The sequence below is a fragment of the Salvia splendens genome, chromosome 1, assembly GCF_004379255.2.
Source record: "Salvia splendens isolate huo1 chromosome 1, SspV2, whole genome shotgun sequence".
Taxonomy (NCBI): domain Eukaryota; kingdom Viridiplantae; phylum Streptophyta; class Magnoliopsida; order Lamiales; family Lamiaceae; genus Salvia; species Salvia splendens.
Window position 1 is genome coordinate 12,632,877 of NC_056032.1, and position 20,699 is coordinate 12,653,575.

The 20,699-nt window shown below is 37.0% G+C and overlaps 1 protein-coding gene across 2 annotated transcripts; it reads left to right on the forward strand.

Annotated features, from left to right (window-relative positions):
- Positions 1–14,853: 14,853 nt before the first annotated feature.
- On the forward strand, positions 14,854–19,789 carry LOC121742653 (tubby-like F-box protein 8). 2 transcript variants are annotated; one of them, XM_042135867.1, is made up of 6 exons: positions 14,854–15,209; positions 15,545–15,586; positions 16,048–16,506; positions 16,682–16,769; positions 17,475–17,607; positions 18,697–19,789. In XM_042135867.1, exons 3-6 carry the CDS (start codon positions 16,159–16,161, stop codon positions 19,400–19,402), a joined length of 1,275 nt encoding a protein of 424 aa, XP_041991801.1. In that variant the 5' UTR covers positions 14,854–15,209; positions 15,545–15,586; positions 16,048–16,158; the 3' UTR covers positions 19,403–19,789. The 2 variants fall into 2 exon arrangements, with proteins under 2 accessions (XP_041991801.1, XP_041991794.1); XM_042135860.1 differs by lacking the exon at positions 15,545–15,586.
- The last annotated feature ends 910 nt before the right edge of the window (positions 19,790–20,699 follow it).

Consider the following 20,699-nt stretch of genomic DNA (forward strand, 5'->3'; position numbering starts at 1 on the left):
GCTTCGGACGCGGACGATAGGCCATCGGGCACCATTGTGGGCTCCGCGGACGATGGTGCGCGTTTTTGAATTTTTTTTTCCGAATTTTATCTATTTAAACCTCGTTTCTCATTCACTTGTTCATACGAACATCTCGCCTCTCTTATTTCTCTCATCTCTCACATTTCTACCTCTCTCACATACCAAAATGAACAACGACGACAACACTAGTTCCTCGGAGGAAGGTAGTCCGACCCCGGATGCCTTAGATGCAGCCGTTGAAGAGGCCATAGCGGATTGCTTAGTCGAAATGCAGCGCGAGGAGGCGGCGGCCGCGGCGGAGTAGATCCGCAGGCCTATTCGACGTCGGACGATTGTCCGACGCGACCACGCGGCAGCTCACCAACGTCTGGTTACAGACTATTTTGCCGAGCAACCACGGTGGGGCCCGACTGTTTTCTGCCGCCGGTTTAAAATGTCGCGTTACCTTTTTCTTAGCATTGTCCAGACGTTGGAGTCACGTGATGAATACATGACGTATCAGGAAGATGGCGTCGGTAGACCCGGACTTACACCGTTGCAAAAGTGCACGGCTGCACCCCGTCAGTTGGCCTACGGCACCACGACGGACATTTTCGACGAGTACCTCCACGTCGAGGAGACAACAGGCCGGGAGTGCCTAAAGAGATTCTGTAGGGGAGTTGTGGAGGCCTACGGCGACACATATTTGCGCAAGCCGACTGCTATTGATTGTCAGGTCCTGATGAAGATGCACGAGACGGCACACGGCTTTCCTGGGATGCTAGGGAGCATCGACTGTATGCACTAGGAGTGGAAGAATTGTCCGACGGAGTGGAGAGGCCAATTCACTAGTGGATACAAGGGCAGCCACCCGACGATGATCCTCGAAGCCGTCGCTGACCATCGGCTCTGGATCTAGCATGCTTTCTTCGGCGTAGCCGAGTCGAACGACATTAACGTCCTCAACTCATCCACCCTCTTCATCGAGCAATGCAATGGCAACGACCCGACCATCGAGTTCACTGCCAACAGGCGCCAATACAATATGGGGTAATACTTGGCCGATGTCATATACCCACGGTGGCCTGTTTTTCTGAAGACGATCAGCTGCCCAATGGGTGAGAAGAGGGTTTTATTTGCGCAAAAGCAGGAGGCGGCGCGGAAAGATGTCGAGTGGGGATTTAGTGTGCTCCAAACACGGTGGGCAATAGTGAAAGGGCCCGCTCGTCTCTGGTTCAAGGAAGTCATCGCCGATGTCATGTATGCGTGCATAATCATGCACAACATGATAGTCGAGCATGAAGGTGGGAGCATCACCGACTGGAACGATGATGAAGGTGCATCTAGCTCCTTCAGCACGGCTACCGCGCCCCCAGCTAGAGGATTACCGATGGGCTTCAATGAGGTTCTATCTAGACAGGCCTCAATGCGCAACCAACAAGACCATGCTCAGCTCATGAATGACATGATTGAAGAAGTGTGGGCCCGTAACCGCCGTCGCTGAGTTTGCGTATTTTTTAATTCGTATTGTAATGTATTAATTTTTATAAATGAAATGAAGTTTTTTCCCAATTTTTGTAGTTATTTAAATATTCAAATAAAAGAAAATGCTTAGGACACCCCACTACAGATGGAAGGGTAGGGGGATAAAAAGGATGATGTGGCGGTGCATAGGGCCCGCCTAAGGCCGCCCCATTGCTAATGCCCTTATGGTGATGATTGCTATGGCAACTTACTATTATTCAATAAACTTTAACACTTCATTTATATGGCAATTAGCATTTTGCTGAGTATGATTTGATTTTAACAAGTATTAATGGTTTAATTTGAAGAGTTCATTCATAAATCTAGTGAGCGAAAAATTATGGAAAAGCTTATGCAGAGCTCTAGTTTGAAATTTACTTTTGCGGAATAGAAGTAGGAGTTTCCGAAGTTTCTAACTTTCTGGTATAATTAGTGAGGCAATTAGGTTGGATCAGTCTGAGTCTGGATCTGGATTAATTGCTTAAATAAGTTCGAACCCTATTGAGGCAACCTTTCTGAACTTATTTTGATCATGTGTTACTCAATCTTAGGGATGGTATGTTCTGTTTTAAAAATTCATTGTTTAATCCTGTTAACAAGCACTCCTTCTGTCCCATTAAATGGCATAGTTATAGATGACACGAGTTTTAATGGGTAATTGATAAAGTAAGAGAGAGGGAGTAGTCTCTTTTTTGTGGACGAAGGTAGTACTTTATTCTCTCCTCAATAACTCACAAAACAACATTATAAAATCTTGTGCTAAAAAGCAAATGTTTCATTTTTAATGGGACGGAGGGAGTACATCTCCATTTCTACCTTCCCATAAATCGTACTAATAAGCCTCCAAATCTTACAAACGGTTGCATGGAAGAAACATCAGGTCGCCAACTAATAGAAGCATTCTTCTTGTTCTGTTTTATGGTTTTTTTTGTGTGTTATTTGATGAATAGCTAACCAAATTTTGATCAAACATAGTCGAGAATCTTTTTTGATTCCAAGTTTCTTCTATTTGGGAATAAGTATCCATTGTTTCATAACTGATTATGCTATAGAAAAGGGGATAACTTGGAACATGAGAGTAGTTGTTCTATTTCATGGCACCCCCCTCTGATGGTGTCTGGTTGTGAAGTTAAAGAGGTCGGTGTAGAATCTGTTGCTAACTAGTTACAAATTTGATGTCATAGGACGTTTGTGTTTCTTGACTGCTGCTTTATTTGAGATCTCTGCAACTGCAATTTATAAGATTGTGTGGAGAGGAATCACTTGAACTAAAATGATCCAAACAAAAAGTGCATGTCTTTAGCTGCTTTATTAATTTGATATTGCTTCAACATAAACCTCTTCCTCAAGTATGTTAACTTTCTGAAGATGTAGATTTGACGTGCTTATTTTATTTTTTCTACACATTTATACCAGTCTACATTTCCATCCATATTGAAGGCCTGCGTATTTCAATCTATGATGCCATCAAAATAACCAATTCATAGTTTGATACTCAATTGTTTTTGTATTCTTCTTTTTAACTTTGGTATAATTATATTTTTTGATTCGATCAGGACTCCAAGCAAATGAGCATCTAAACTGATGTTTTGGAATTGGGAAGACGAGATTCCAGTTTATATTACTCCATATATTACTGAATAAAATAAATCAGTTGTTTTATGAGGATAAAACACTTGTTTGTGGGACACTCTGCAGTTACGTTTATTTACTGGACTGGATTTTAATATTTGAAAACGTATTATTTCGTATGTATCTATATGTTAGATTTAGGGCTTGGGATTTCTAAGACATGATATTGTTTATTCTTCACCTTATTAATTCTTTAATAAGCTTTTTTAACTTGATTTTTGCAATTTTGACTTAAATTATTCCAACGATTAATGTGGTTAAAACTTGAATAGGAACTATCGAACTCCAGGAAAAAAATCATTGGGCCGAGTATATGGAAGTAGGATAAAAAACCATTGGGCCGAGTATGGAAGAAGGATTGTGGGCTTGTATTCAAATTTTGAATCAACAGACAATTTTATTATTCACATCCAATGCATTTTTCCAAACATATAGTTACTCACATAGCATCATGCTATAGACATCCACAATCCTACATGAGTTAATGTATATATTTAATTGTGTGTGATTTATATATACGGGGAGTATAAATTAATTTATGTGTAATCCTTTTGTCAGTAGCATTAGTGAAATCATTATCTACGTTATAATAATAGTCAAAGCTTCATTTGGAAGACGTTAGAGTAAACATGCTTTCTAATTAGAGCAAGACAATATATATGCTTAAATAAGATAAAGGAAGGCCAAGACAACTTGTTTCAGACAAAATCCACATGCATTATGCATTTATGCCATCATTAGTAGACAGGATTATTGAGGTAACAGTTTTTAATACAACATTATTGATAATAGCCCCTACAAAAGTAGGCATCTATGTGTTAATATGAAATTAGACTACCATGAAAGAAATATTGGACGAATAAGAACTGTTTAAATATACTCCGTAGTGATTTTTTTTGTGTGCCACAATCATCCATCTCGAGGTATTTAAAAGTGTTTCATGCTGCAAAATACTTACTAAATAGGAACTGGATTCGTCTTTATTTGAAAATTTTGCTACAAAATTATGGGCAGTGAAAAGAATATCGATATTGATTTTTATTTTTATTTTTTTTGGTTTCATTATCTTTTTCATATCCCCTAGTTTTCACCAATCAATTTTTCTTCAATATAATAACAACGGTTCCAAGAAGGTTCTTGTAACTATATCATTACATCTGTCCATGACCAATAGTCATTTTATTTCCATTTTGAGTTATAGATAAAAATTAGTCATTTTTAAAAAAATTCAATAACGACGTGGATCTTATTCTCTACTAAATCATTGATTGTAGATGGAGTTATAGTATTAAAAATATATCATGCTTAAATATATGATTTGTGCAAAATTTTATCTTGCTATGTATTTTGAGTATTTATTTTAGTAGAGCAATGCCCAGTTATGTTGGTAAACATGTTCCCCAAATGATTAGAAAGTTCTCTTATTATCAAACTTTATCTGCCCCAAACATAACCTTTTTGACATCTTTGCTCTCTAGTAACTTCCACGCCCTACCATCACACTTACAAAGTGGGTATCGTTACCCACCAAATATGAATTAACTGCATATAATTAATTGTAAAATAAATCTTAAAATATCTCAAGATTTTGATTACATCTTATATTCAACTAATATATGGAAATAATTATATCTGCGTAATATTTGTATAAATTTAACCATAAAATGTATTCATGATCTTCCAATAGTTAATCATCCTACACACGTAAAATGTGTCAGAATAGTGAATTTTGAGTTAGTTTGAATGTGTTCAATGATAGAGACAGCATATTGGGAGAGAAGAGCAATGGGAGACAATGAATTGTATTATGTGTGATGATGTATTCACTATGTAGTGTTCCCTAACAATGAATTGTATTGTGTGTGATGATGTATTCACTATGTAGTGTTCCCTTTAAATAGGGTGTAGAAATACAATGTACATGGTAAACAAATCATCTATTCTAGGAGCAATATTACACGAGCTTGATTTGGGTGATTGACTCCTGATTTAGGGTGATTTGATTCTCTGAGATCTTTCCTTTCTTCAACACTCCCCCTCAAATTGAGTGGTGGGGTCTCCAATACTCAATTTGGATAGCACATCTTCGAAGTTCCTCACGTTGACTGCCTTAGTTAGAACGTCGGCAAGTTGATCCTCTGATCGAACAAAAGGTAGCTCAACAATGCCTTTCTCAATGTTTTCTTTGATGAAATGTCTGTCTACCTCCACATGCTTAGTTCGATCATGTTGGACTGGATTTTGTGAGATACTTATGGCGGCCTTATTATCACAATACAACTGGGACTTGTTAGGGGAGAAATTAATCTCTTTCATCAATCTCCTTAGCCACAATATCTCAGTCAACCCACTTTTGATTCCTCGAAATTCTGCTTCAGCACTCGAGAGAGCCACCACCTTCTGCTTCTTACTCTTCCACGTTACTAAATTACCTCCAACAAAGGTAAAGTAGCCTGCTGTGGACTTCCTATCATTTGGGTTCCCTGCCCAATCAGCATCTGTATATCCATGAATCTCAAGATGTCCGTTCTTGGAGAATAGCACTCCATGTCCCGGGGTTCCCTTCAAATATCGACAAATTCTAAGTGCTGCCTCCATGTGGTCAGTCTGTGGCTTGTGCATGAACTGACTTACGATCCCCACTGCATAAGCTATATCCGGCCTAGTGTGCGAAAGGTATATGAGTTTTCCAACTAGTCGCTGGTACCGACTACGATCAGTCAACTCAGCTTCTTCTCTGATTCGTAAGCCATGGTTAACTGCCATCGGAGTGTCCGCTGGTTTACATTCCAGTAGACCGGTTTCTGCGAGGATGTTCAAGATATACTTCCTTTGTGGCAGAAAGATTCCTTTAGTTGACCTCAGAACCTCAATCCCCAGAAAATACTTGAGATCACCCAAGTCCTTCATCTCAAATTCTTGGAATAAATTCTTCTTCAAATCCTCAATCTCTTCTAGGTCGTCACCTGTAATAATCATGTCATCAACATAAATGATTAAGCATGTGATCTTGTCACCCTTCTTCTTCAGAAATAGAGTATGGTCAGAATTGCTTTGTGTATATCCATAACTACTCACTGCTCCAGCAAATTTTCCAAACCACACCCTTGGGGATTGTTTCAATCCGTATAAGGTCTTCCTTAATCGACAACCTTCACCTGCCTTGAATTCCCCTGCAAAACCCGGAGGTGCCTCCATATACACTTCCTCTTCCTTCTTCAACTCACCATGAAGGAAAGCGTTCGTCACATCGAACTGATGCAACGGCCAGTCCCTATTAGCAGCAACAGATAGCAACACTCGAATGGTGTCCATCTTGGCTACTGGCGAGAATGTCTCTGAATAGTCTACTCCATAAGTCTAAGTGTAGCCTTTCGCGACAAGCCGTGCCTTGTATCTTTCTATCGAGCCATTAGGTCTTCTTTTGATAGTGAAGACCCACCGACAGCCTACTGGTCGCTTCCCTACCGGCAGAGCACACTTCTCCCATGTGTGGTTTCGGATCAACGCATCTATCTCCTTCTTCATTGCTTCCCTCCAATGTTTGTGTCTCATAGCTTCTTTCCATGTCTGTGGTATTTCTTCTTCCTCATACAGTGCATTTTCGAAGGCCTGGGCCATTTCTGATAAATGGCCTTTTGCTAGGTTCACAATAGAGTAGCGTTTTTTCCTGTCAATTTTCTCCGGTGTGTACCTTTTTGGTGGAACTCCTCTGTTTGATCTTGGTGGGAGTATGTATCTCCCAGTATCAGGGTCAACTCCTTCGATCTCGACCTCATCAATTTCTCCTCCCCCAGCTTCCGTTGAAGTTTCTATTTCCTCTGTACTCACAGTGTTAGCCAAACAATCATCTGTATCCACAAGAGTAGTACTTACATTGGATATCCTTAGTGGAGAAACAATCGAGGCGATGTCACATTCCACGGTAGACTCTATTACATCAGAGACTTGCTCAGCGGAAAAGCTTACTGTTTTCTCTGTTGGGTTTGCCTGGAGATTGTTTGGCATCCACATCGGTATTGAGATCCAACTTAGCGGGTCCGTATCGTTGTTATCCCTAGTAGTACTACTCTCCCCCTGACCGCTAAGGTGAGTGAAGAAATACTCAGATTCAAGAAAGTTGCAGTTCATTGTGACGAACATACGGTTTGACTTTGGATCAAAACACCTATACCCCTTTTGATTTACCCCATATCCTACAAATACACATTTAATAGCACATGGGGACAATTTAGTTCGTTCGTGTTTGGGAATGTGAACGAAAACAGAGCATCTGAAGACGCGAGGTTCAAGGGACAAGGGTGGAGGGATCTTTGTGAGGGTGGATAAGACTTGCAAAGGAGTTTTTTGGTTGAGAATGCTTGTGGGCAGTCGATTTAAGAGATAGGCTGAGGTAGCAATGGCTTCTGGCCAGAAGTGTTCTGGGGCTTTCGACTCTATAAGCATGGAACGAGTCATTTCGAGAAGGGATCGGTTTTTTCTTTCGGCCACACCATTCTGTTCAGGAGTGTGGGCACAAGTTGTTTGGTGTATAAGGCCTTTGTTTTGGAAAAATTGTTTCATACTAGAATTAACGAACTCTCCACCATTATCTAACCAAAGAATTTGAATGGGTTTTTGAAACTGAGTTTGGATAAGGTTATAAAAATGGGTAAAGTGTGAAAAGACTTTCGATTTATGTTTCATGAAATATACCCAAGTCATGCGGGTGCAGTCATCTACAAAAACTAAGCAATATCGAAGACCTTGCCCCCCAATAACTGGTGCGGGCCCCCAAACATCGGAATGTACCAAGGCAAATAAGGATTCAACACGAGTATTATTCAAATGATAAGAGTTTCGATGACTTTTGGATAGAAAACAAGTTTCACAGTGCATCTCATGTTTAGGAACAATACTAGGAAATAACAATTTTAAGTAACCGATAGAGGGATGACCCAAGCGCCGATGCCAAAGCCAAGCTTTCCGGTCAGCTGACCCGTGAGTTAACATGGCAGTCCCTTTTTGAGCTATCTCATCCACGTAATAAAGCCCATCGCGTTCAGTGCCACGTCCAATTATTTTCCCGATTCGAATATCCTGCAACAGACAAAAGTGTGGTTGCATTAGTAATGTACAATTTAACTCCTTTGTGACATGACTGATGGACAATAGTTTATGGGACATCGAAGGGATATAAAGACAGTTTGACAATTGCAGGGTAGGTGATATATTTACAGTCCCTGCCCCCTCAACCATTGTAAATTCCCCATTGGCAGTTTGAATATGGGACTTATGAGGTTTCTCAAGTGAAATGAGGTCTGAGGCATCGTAAGTAATTGTATCGGTTGCCCCGCAGTCAAATATCCACTTATCATTTTTCTCGAGAGTACTAGACACCTTACAAGCGACCCCAAGTTTTCCGAGTGGCTGAAAACGATTTTTACACAAAAAATGAGTATATTCAGAATTTGCAGAAACATTTGGGCCTAATTGAGGTTTACCAACTGATTGGGGTGTATTTTGCAAAATTCGAGAGTTCTGGGGAGTTTTCTGGGGAGTTTTCCGAGAACTATCATGTAGATGGGGTATATTTTGAGATAAAGGATTTGTTTGGGGTAATTTATAGGAAATCTGTGACTTAGATGGCCCTTTAGCAACTGTTCCTCCCCCAAATCCCCAAATACCTGAAACCCTAGCCGCTTCTTCCACCATCAGTTCCCCACTCCAATCGCCGACGATACTCCCGCTCCCACCGGTGACGAGATTTGCAGCCCCTGTATTGTTGGCCGTCGGGCTTGTTGTGACATCTCGGCTGTTGTCGGAGGTGATGTTTTGGTCTCCTTTTCGGGCTTCTCCAGTCACCACAGCTGCGTGTCCTCCGCCGCGGTTCCAGGGAGTTCGAGGCGGTGGCGGCGGCATCGGCTTTCCATGCTTCTCTTCCCACCAGTCGGGGTAACCAATCAATTCAAAGCACGACTCTTTCGTGTGTTTTTTTCTCTTGCAATAGGAGCACACGAGTTTAGATTTGTCTTCCTCGTCGCGTTGGTTGTTGTTTCGTCGCCAATTTCCACCGCCTCGATTACTGCCCCGAGAGCCACCGAAGTGGCCCTGCTGTCCGGAGACGGCGAGTCCAGCACCGATTCCCTCCGTGGGCATCCCACTGCCGCCATTGTTACTGGTTTGTAAGACCTGGTATCTTGTTGCCTCTCGCATCACCATGTTGTATGCATAATCCAAGGATGGAAGTGGCTCCATCTTTAAGATTTCCTTCTTGATTGGTTCATACTTACTGTCAATTGCATAAACAAATTGACAGAGTCTCTGATCTTGTATAAATTTGTTATGAATTTCTATGTCCTCTGGGCATATCATCGGATTTTTCTGCTTTTGATCGATTGAAATCCAAAGCTCCTGCAATGTGCTCCATGTCTCTTCTAATGATTTGTTCCCTTGTCGCAGTACGCTTGCTTTGAAGTTGAGGTCATATACCTGGATTTTATCCCCACCGCTTCCATAAGTGACAGCCAATGCATCCCAAATATGTTTGGTTGTCGGATGTTGTGATACTCGGCTGACTAGCCGAGATTCCATGTTTTGTGTTAACCATGTGAAAACACAATGGTCAGCCTGTTGCCACTGCGCAAAGGCTGGATCTGTTCGTGGTGGGGGAGCAGGCACTCCGGTCACGTGAGAAACCATCCCCCGACCGCTTATTGCCGCCTTCATAAGTACAGACCAAAGAGCGTAATTCCCTCCGTTCAGTTTGTCTCCGCCGATGTGGAGTGGGTGTGTGTCTATTTTGTATGACACAGCAGCATGTTCTGATGGATTGGTTTGGTTCATCGCAAAACTATTGCGCATGAGATTGGCAAATTGCCGAGCAAATTCGTCCGTCATGGACTGGTTTGAAGTTTCTGATAGTTTTTTATCCTCGTCTGACATATTGTTATACTGGTACAGGTACAGAAAAAAAAGGAGAATGGAAAGGTAAAAACGGGAGGGCCGAGAAAGGTATCAAGGACGATGATGATACCTTATCTGAGTCCAAACCCGCTCTGATACCATGTTCAATGGTAGAGATAGCATATTGGGAGAGAAGAGCAATGAGAGACAATGATGATGATGTATTCACTATGTAGTGTTCCCTTTAAATAGGGTGTAGAAATACAATGTACATGGTAAACAAATCATATATTCTAGGAGCAATATTACACGTGCTTGATTTGGGTGATTGACTCCTAATTTAGGTGATTTGATTCTCCGAGATCTTTCCTTTCTTCAACAGAATCGCATGGTTCGTTGGTTTAATTTAGAATATAGAGATGTGTATTTAATTGCTTAAATTGCAACTATATTAATGGAGATATTATGTACTAGTAAAAAGGATAAATCAATGATATAAATTACATTCTCTATTAGAAATTACTCAATTAGTTTGTTTCACCTTAAAAGGTTCTTTATAAGCTTTGTTTAAGAGAATAGTGAGCCAAATTCTAATAATATACTAATTCGTATTAACTTCTTTGAAAATGTTATCCATCCGATTATGATTAAATTATTAAATATATGTAATTACGTGTCCGTAATATTGAAATATTTAAATAGTACTATATGGTGTGATGATAAAAGAGCATATGAGGTGTTTGGAGAAAAGTAAATTTATGTCAGCTGTGCATTCCTCACGCTTTGTTTCTTTCTATACAAGTCAAAAAAGACGATCCAACCAAACGCATCACTCATTCTCATCGCATGTATTTAACTCCCTTTCCTTTTTCCTTTTTACTTTTAAAAGATAAAAACGACGGGAAATTAAAGGTAGGAAAAAACAAAAAATGGCTGAATTTTTTTAGAAATTTTATACTACTAAGCTATGGACTTAGAGCCAACATTTTCCTAGTTTACGAAAAAAATAAAATCATTATCAGTTTATCACCTCGTACCCACTATCAAACAAAAGCTAGCTAATCACGAATAAGTATTTGAAACTACTTCTTAAAATATTACATAGACTCATTAATAAAATTGACTTTTCTTTTATAGTGCGAGTATAACCATTAACCAACAGAAGAATTTTAATTATGGGTGAGTCGATACAATATATCGTATCGAAAACGTTGTATCGTGTATCGTATCGAAAATATCAATATGACATATCGTTATCGTATCGAAAGTTTCGATATATCGAACTTTCGATATGGATAATATCAATATCATTATCGTATCGATGTTTCGATATATCGTTCAGAACGATATATCAAAGACCGATACAATATACCGAAATATCGTGCCGTTTCAAATACCTGTATATCGAAAAATATAATTTTAAAACTGAAAAATAACACAAAAATTAATTCAAAAATATATTGAATTTCAATATATTTCGATATATACGGTATATATCGATAATTCAACATGTATTGATTTTCAATATAATTCGATATACCGAAAATATCGATATATATCGTATATTCGATATAAAACGATATATCGCGATATAAGGAAATTCATATTGTTATCGTATCGAAAACTTACGATACGATACCGTATCGTATCGAAAATTACGATATACCAAAAATTCGATAATTTTTCGATATTTTTCAATACGATACGAGCGATATATCATTTTTTCGATATTTTTCCGTATCTCTAATTTTAATTGACCTGATAAACCTCATAAAAAGTTAAAGTATGCAAAATGCAAGTTAGCTATCTTCGTATATTTCTTGTCGTATTGAGATTGTAAGATTATGAAAACTGAATGAATTTCAAACAAGTTTAAATAGGTACAACTTTTGTCTAATTCATTTCTCTTTCTTTTCAAATTATGTCATTTTCCTCAAGTCAGAAGGTAGGATATCCCAAATTAATATAACCATCTTGACGAAGCCTTCCAGAGTTTTATAAGCACACAAAATTATTGAAATTTAACTTAATTAATCTAACTGAAATTTTGAATTTGAGTTATGGACACCGTAATGTATCAAGACTCAAGAGTATCATCATCTACCATATCAATATGTTCTATTTATAGAAGGCAAGCAAGCTTGATATCAAGGCCAGAGGCACATTGGCCCAAGCCTCGAAAATGTATCACTTTAGAACATCAAAATTAATAAATTAGTACTCAAAATAATGTCTTAATTTAAAATATTCATGATTTAAAATTTTGTTCTTTTTTTATGTTTTAGTAAGTGAATTTTGCACCGCACTAAATTATTGATTTATTATACTTATATTTTATTATAACATTAATTAATGTATAAAAATAAAATTTACATTTTACTAAATTTGTTCATTTTAATTTAAATTTGTGGAGTGAGGGAGTGCATTACTACTTTCTTTCCATATTATTTGAGTCGTTTTTGAATGACATAAAATTTAAGAAAGTGATGTTTAATGGTTAGGCGAAGAGAGAATTAAGTATAATAAAGATATAAGAATAAAATAATAAATAGGTCAAATAAGAAAGATTAAATGAGTTATTATTTTGTCATAAAAATAAATGATTAATGGTTAGGCGAAGAGAGAATTAAGTATAATAAAGATATAAGAATAAAATAATAAATAGGTCAAATAAGAAAGATTAAATGAGTTATTATTTTGTCATAAAAATAAATGATTAACGGTTAGAAGAGAGAATTAAGTATAATAAAGATATAAGAATAAAATAATAAATAGGTCAAATAAGAAAGATTAAATGAGTTATTATTTTGTCATAAAAATTAATGATTCAAGTAACATGGGAATTTATAATTGAATAAGAATTTATAATTGAATAATACTAAAGTTATTTGGAACAGAAAGAGTAATTATTTTAATGGATTACATTTTCAAATAGGACAAGTTAGCTAGGCTGAGATTTTAGCAGTTTAGCTCAACTATATATTAAATCACTAAGACTGCACTCTTTAATATACCACCTTATGAGAAGTAAACAACATTATCATCTAACTACAGATACAAATTAAAAACTTATGAAGTTAAATTTCAATGCTCTACCAACTATTAATTGATAAGAATAAGTCATGAGTTATGACCAAGTAAAAGTCAACTGAGCCCTTGGAGCAGCTGATAAAGTGTCAACTCCATTGGACTTTATGCATCCAAATGACAAAGTGAATAAAATTTCTTTGGTGGTTGCTAAAAGATCCTACTCTATGCTATATATATTTTTGACATAACATAGTAAATTTTTGAAGTTTATCAAATTAACCATAAATAAAAGTAAAAATGAACTAATGTAATTATTAGATCTCTATGCAACTGTGACTTACAACTAAAATATACTACTACTCCACATAGTTCATCAGACCTTTTTGTTTATTATAATTAGGTTATTCAACTTTTTAGGAATCTCCAAATTCACTCCTTATTGCATAACCGCAGAACTATATCAAATTAGGGTTTTTGGATCTAGTTTTTTTATGGATGAAATGTGTAAATGTAGAAATTATTTTCGTCTTCATCACGAGTCTATTTTACTTCAGCCCAGGGCAAATAAGTCATAACATATTAGGAGGATTTAACTTCATTCCAGAATATTACTTCATTCCAATAGGATTATTAATGCATTCCAGTACGTACAGGTGGATTCGCAGTTGCGTACCGTTCTTTCTCTCTGTAATGTCTATCACCGTCGTCACGATCCTGACAACAAAATGGAATGGTAGTCTAATTGAATGACGTAATAAGCACATGGAATGGTGTAATAAACTATTTGAATGAAGTATGTGTAGAAACATTTGAAGTCCTACTAGAATGAAGTAAAAACCTTGTCCAATTAAGTAATAACGTTTTTGAATGAAATACTGTAATAAACCTATTGTAATGAATTGTATTTTTTAAAGTGAATAAAGTAAAAACCCAGTTCAATGAATTCGAATGAAGCATGTGTTGAATCATTTCAAAACCTACTGGAAGTAAGTAAAACCCTACTGTAGTTTCAAGGTATTACGTACCGAAATGAAATACTCCACCCGTCCCATAAAAATATGTGCAATTTCCATTTTCGTCCGTCCCACAAAAATATGTGCATTGCATTTTTGGAAAGTTATATCAATTTAATAATGTAGGTCCTACTATCCACTAACACTATTTTAACTACCATTTTTTAATTATCCTAATAAAAACGAAACATTTAATAAAATAGAAATAATATTATTTTTACTTTTATTTTATTTTATTTTATTTTATTATCTCTGTACTTAACTAATAAAATAATATTATATAAAATCTCCTGCTATAAAGAAATACTCCCTCCGTCCCGTGCTACTCGCACGTTTGCTTTTCGGCTCGTCACAAAGTCCTTACACTATTTATAATTTAAGTTAGAATTAATGCATTTAATTAATATGTTAGTTTAAGTTAAGAGCTCTTTTATTAAGTGATGTCTCATTATACCTAAAATTCTTTTTTAATTACACAAAAAAATCAATCCCAAATTTACGGCCTAAAATGAAAAGTGCGAGTAGCATGGGACGGAGGGAGTACTACTTTATATTTGTTGAGAGGGAAGGAGTATAACATTAAACTCAAGATAGTTATAGTCATGAAAGTGTCATTTCCCCTTCTCTCAAAGTTATGAATTGGAATCATAGAAACAGTTGTAAATGATCAACTTGTAGACATTTGATTGGTGTAGAATATATAAGTGGTCGGTACATAGAAACTTAATCCGGCTTAATATTATACTCTCATTAAACATTCAATCATATCCATCAATCCATGTTAACACATATATAATGCAACTAGTAGACTTGCACAGCCAAATTGAAATGACATCATACTGTTGCGCCGAAACTCCAGAATAAACCCACCGGTGACCTAACCAACGATTAAAAAATACTCTATTTCTTTCAATTCATGCCATTCCTGGCTCTGCTGCTTTCGACTACATTTAAGCCCAATTCTTGATAGCTCTACCTCTTCTTGAGTGCCCTGATGTCTCAGCCACTTTCTATTCATCTGCGTTTCAAAGAAAATTACTACTGAGTTTGGATTTTTACATAGTTTACAATTACGTACTTACGCGCTGTGGAGCTGGGGTTTTGAAGAAGCTTTGTTTTTTTAAGGTATAGATCTCTGATCTCATTTCCTTCATCTTTCACCTTTGATACTAAAGGTTGAAGCTTTAGATTTTTAAGTCAATGCTTCATTTACCTCTGTTACAACTTTTTTTCACTCACCCTTTTACTTATTTACTTTTAATTTCGGAAAGATAAAGAAGAATCTGTTTCAGACTTATGCTTGTTGGGTTCAATCTCTCCTTTCATTATATTTCAATCCCTTTTCCCCTTTTAAAGAAAGTGGTTTTGGGGTTATCAAGGCTATTTATGAAATAAGGAATCGCATTAAAGTCTCTGAGCTTAAATATGCCGTATTTATGGTTCTTTGCACTTCTCTGAAGGGAAATATGAAGTTGTGCCCTGTCTTCAAGTTCATTTAGCAGGTTTACTTGTCACTCTCACCTTTCACTTTGGTATTATGAACTCAAAATAGTACTCCATGATTTGATTAGGTTAGTGGTCTAATTTCTTTAAACTGCACTAACCTCATCGAATTTTATGATTTGATATAAATCTTGCTACTTTTTTTGTTTTTATGAGGAATATCTCTGTCTTTTGTGTGTGCTTCACTATATGGGTTTATCCGTAGAATGGATGTGTTGTTTATCTGCTCCTTTATTTTCTTATTTTCACTCTGCAAGTACAAAAATGAGAAGCTGCATCTAGTTAAGATACTAATTCACTCTTCCTTTTTAGTCCATGTGAAACTATCTTTTTCTACTCCGCTTTAATTTTCTTTTCCTTTTTATTAGTTTATTTCCGTTGCTTCTCCCCATGAATGTTTTTCTCCTTTGTACTTTTATCTTTCCTTCCATTGAATTTGTTTTTGTTTATTGACATCCAGGGTGGTCACATTCCGAGTGGTCTATAAATTATCGATAAAAGAAAGGATCAATAAAACCTAGCACTGACTTGATTCTGCAGTGCCTCCCTACTTACCACTTTGGGCAGTTTAATGTCTTTCCGCAGTATAGCTCGGGATTTGAGGGAGAGTTTTGGCAGCCTATCGCGCCGGAGTTTTGACGTGAGGTTGCCAGGACATTATAGGGGGAAATCACATGGTTCGTTCAATGACTTAAGTGACCAGCCTTTGGTTATTCAGAACAGTAGGTGGGCTAATCTGCCACCTGAGCTCCTTTATGATGTCATTAGAAGGTTGGAGGAGAGCGAGAGCACATGGCCCACCCGTAAACATGTAGTTGCGTGTGCAGCTGTTTGCCGGTCTTGGAGGAGCATGTGCAAGGAAATAGTTAAAAATCCGGAATTTTGCGGAAAACTTACTTTTCCTGTCTCTCTTAAGCAGGTATTGACTGTATATTTTCTATTGCCTAATACACAACTTCAATAAAATTTCTTCTTTGACTGTTTCTGCTATCACTTATGTTTTACTTGGACAATGCAGCACTTACCTTAGAAATAGAGCTTTCAGGATCTTTACAAGAAGTTGATATGGAATCTACTTTTTTCCTATTTTGCAGCCAGGGTCTCGTGATGGGACTATTCAGTGCTTTATCAAGCGAGACAAATCTAATTTAACCTACCATCTGTTTTTGTGTCTTAGTCCTGGTAAGTTCACTTTTGAATTGGAATATGCTATAACTTGTTCTTCAATTTTGTCGTTTCAGTATTTTCATTTGCCCTGTGTTTCTCCAATTCAGTTGTGTAAGTCTTGTTTGTATTCTATTCAAATTTTTAGATGTATCAAGTATATCCAGCCTTTTATTCTATGAAGATGACTGTTTTCTCTAGTAATTCTTGCTACATATGTTATATGTGACGAAGGTTTTGTGATTTTAATTTCACAAATGGATTTAAGCAAATCTCATATTACCATTAAAAACGACATCTCAAACTAGCCATGCTAATTTTTGTAGGATCTCCTCTTGTTGCTAATATATGATTTTGTTTTTATCTTATCCTAATGAGGTTATTAAACTTAGTTCTCTTATAGAATTTGATGAAACCGATCATAGGTGGTTCAGTGCTTAATTCAACGCCAGTGTTAAAAAAAGTTTGACTTCAGTTTCAAGAATCATGTCCAGTTGGCAGTGGTGTTTTGCTCATCATTATTTTTGTCTTTGTCGAGAAATAGATTTTGACTGCCCATTGTTAGGATGTAATAAATTCTAGTTGTATTTTCTTTCTGGCATTGTATTATTATGTAGTGGACATGTGCGTATTTGGAAAAAAATATCTGAAATCATGAAATATGTATTCTTGTACATTGGGAGAATATTTTGAGAATGACCCTGTATCATTTTTTATTTGCAGCTCTGCTAGTTGAAAATGGGAAGTTTCTTCTCTCAGCTAAAAGAACTTGGAGAACAACTTGTACAGAATATGTTATCTCTATGGATGCAGATAACATCTCCAGATCAAGTAGCACATACATCGGCAAACTGAGGTAGGCTTTTATTTCTTACTGTCCTATTATCCTATTGTGTGTTTACCTCCAACTCTTCCAAGAGCATATTTATTGCTTATAGAAGGTTCTTGATTTTAGTTGTTCCTATTAGTCTCTCCTACGAAAAGTGTGGAACATTGTGGGTCACACAAGCTTTAATAGAATGTTAGGTAGATATTTAGTTGGTTGAGAGTGTCCCATCAAAGGCAAATAGTGGGTTAAGATGGTGGGATATGTATAGGTTCTTTTGTAAATAAGGAGTATTTTCGAGGTAAAGAGGAAAGTTTTGCAGTCGTTGTGGAAGCCTAATAAGGTAATAGTTGCACACTCTTGGTGGACGGGTGGAGTCTTTTTTTTTTTTAAATAGTCAACCCCGTGAGTGTGTGTGTGTGAGTCTTAAAAAAAACAATAGCCAACCCCCATAGGTTAAGCAAAGGCGGAGTTTTTAGCTGTTGTTTCAACTTTCAACAACAAGGATGTTACTTGTATTATACAGCATTAAAAATGATGAATTTCAGCTTTCTTTACACGATTACCTCTATATTGACTGGTTCAAAAGAGATCAACTTTATTGACTCTAGTCTTGACTGCATCACTTTTCGGTCTCAGGAAGTGCCTGATGTATAGTTCCAGAAGATAAAGACTTATTTTCAAAACTTTATTTCATATTTAGCTTAAAAGTCATGGCATGAAGATAAGTTATTCAGACCCTGTTTCAAAATACTGTATATGATATATCAACAGGTTTGGCATGAAGATCATTTCCATGTTGCCCTGCAATGATTTTTTATTTGCAGAGTACTTATGGTTGAAACTAATCTTATCAATAAATTTTGCGACTACTACACGAGAGGCCCCTCGAGAGCTACAGGATTTTTTCTTAATTTTTTGCGCAATTGTTTAGCAAATAGCAATACCATAAGGGATAAATGAGACATAACATAAACCAGAGTAAATTAGATTATCTTGAATGATTGTCGACTAAATTGTGTGTATAGTTTAAGCTTGCTGTTACACCTTTGAAATGCCTGCTTTAACTGTAGTACTTTTTTTAGCATGTTACTGAATTATATTGATGATAAATGGCAGATCAAATTTTCTCGGTACGAGGTTTTTGATATACGACACACAACCTTGTTCCAATGTCCCACCACCAGGGAGGTCGAGCCGCCGATTCTACTCCAAGAAAGTATCTCCGAAAGTGCCCACAGGGAGTTACAACATAGCTCAAATCACCTACGAGCTGAATGTGCTTGGGACACGCGGTCCACGGAAGATGAACTGCATTATGCACTCAATCCCCGCCGCGTCCCTCGAACCTGGTGGCGTGGTGCCCGGCCATCCGGAGCTTCTGGCAAGATCCCTAGAGGACTCGTTCCGGAGCATCTCGTTCTCACAGTCTCTAGACCACTCCACCGAATTTAGCAGCACGAGATTTTCCGAGATGGCCCACTTGTCGAATGAGGATGATAATAGCAAAACGCGGCCGTTGGTTCTGAAGAATAAGGCTCCCCGGTGGCACGAGCAGTTGCAGTGCTGGTGCCTCAACTTCCGGGGAAGGGTGACAGTTGCATCCGTGAAGAATTTCCAGCTGATTGCCTTGACAGAAGCAGTCGCTGCTAGCACCGTCCCGACGACTTCCCAGCCGGTGGCCTCGGACCAGGACAAGATCATTTTGCAGTTTGGTAAGGTTGGGAAGGACATGTTCACCATGGATTATAGGTATCCATTGTCAGCATTTCAGGCATTTGCAATCTGCCTGAGCAGCTTTGACACAAAACTAGCTTGTGAATAGACGAAATTATCCCTGGCTTGATTCTACTGAACCGAACTCCTTGCGCGTGTGAGAATTGAGATGGTGTTTGTAGTTCTGTCTTTGTTTGTGGATAATGATTTTCTCCATCTTTATTTAGGGAGGATGATGACGATTGTTAGTTTGTAGTAGTATTTTCTTTGCCACCATAATATGATCCCCAGCTTGCTAGAAATAAGACTTCTTGATTCAAGACTTTATTCTAATATATATATATATATATATAGAGAGAGAGAGAGTATAAATACATGTGTGGTTGTATAGATTATTTTGAATTTATATCTACGTAAATCAAGCTTATAAAAGTGCTAAATTTCCAATTGAGGAAGCGCTATTTTTTACAAAGTGCAACACAATTAATGCAGTCTACTTTTACGCAACACAATTAATGCAGTCTACTTTTACACGCCATAAACCGAAATCATTCATTCCCCGAAAACTTTTCAGCCTCAAACCTTGTTGTCGATAGGGGTGGTGCGGTACGGTATACTGCACCGAGAATGACATACAGCATACCGTACCTCAAATTGCGGTATGATAAAATGTCATACATATACCTTACCGAATTTTTCGGTATACCACATTGCGGTATACCAAAAATTGTGTATGACAATTTCTGATACCGATACCATACCGTTTATGCGGTATATCGTATCATATTTCGGTATACCGTACTTTTAAGGTATACCGAAATAAGGTATGACATACCAAGTACGGTATACCGAAATAAGGTATGACATATTATTATACATGTGGTTCATACCAAAAAAATCCTTTTATAACCAAATATTTAAAATAAAATTTCACCTATTTAACTAATGTCCAAAATATTAAAACTCCATCACAATCAAATTTTGTTCATAAGATTCAAATCAACAAAATTTCAACAATCAAATCCATACAGTGGACTTGATTTGTATCGCTTCACTAAATGATTTCACAATCTACTTGTACTACCATAGCTACATGGTATTTCAATTGTGCAGTAGTTGTATATCGCATTAGTTTTAAACGGCCATCACCCATTTTCGTTCTTACTTTTTTGCAATGATCCCAATATGGGATACCGCTTCTCTTTTTAGGAAAGGAGGTTTCTCAGTGGAAATTATTTTTAAACTGCATATCGCAATGATTTCTCTTTTTACTATGATCCCAATATGAGATTTAGGGTTTCTAATTTGTGTTTCTTAAATTATTGTTGATTTTAAGTATTATTTATATTAATATATAACTGAAATATATAAATACATATAATCGGTAAATACCTCATTTTTTGATA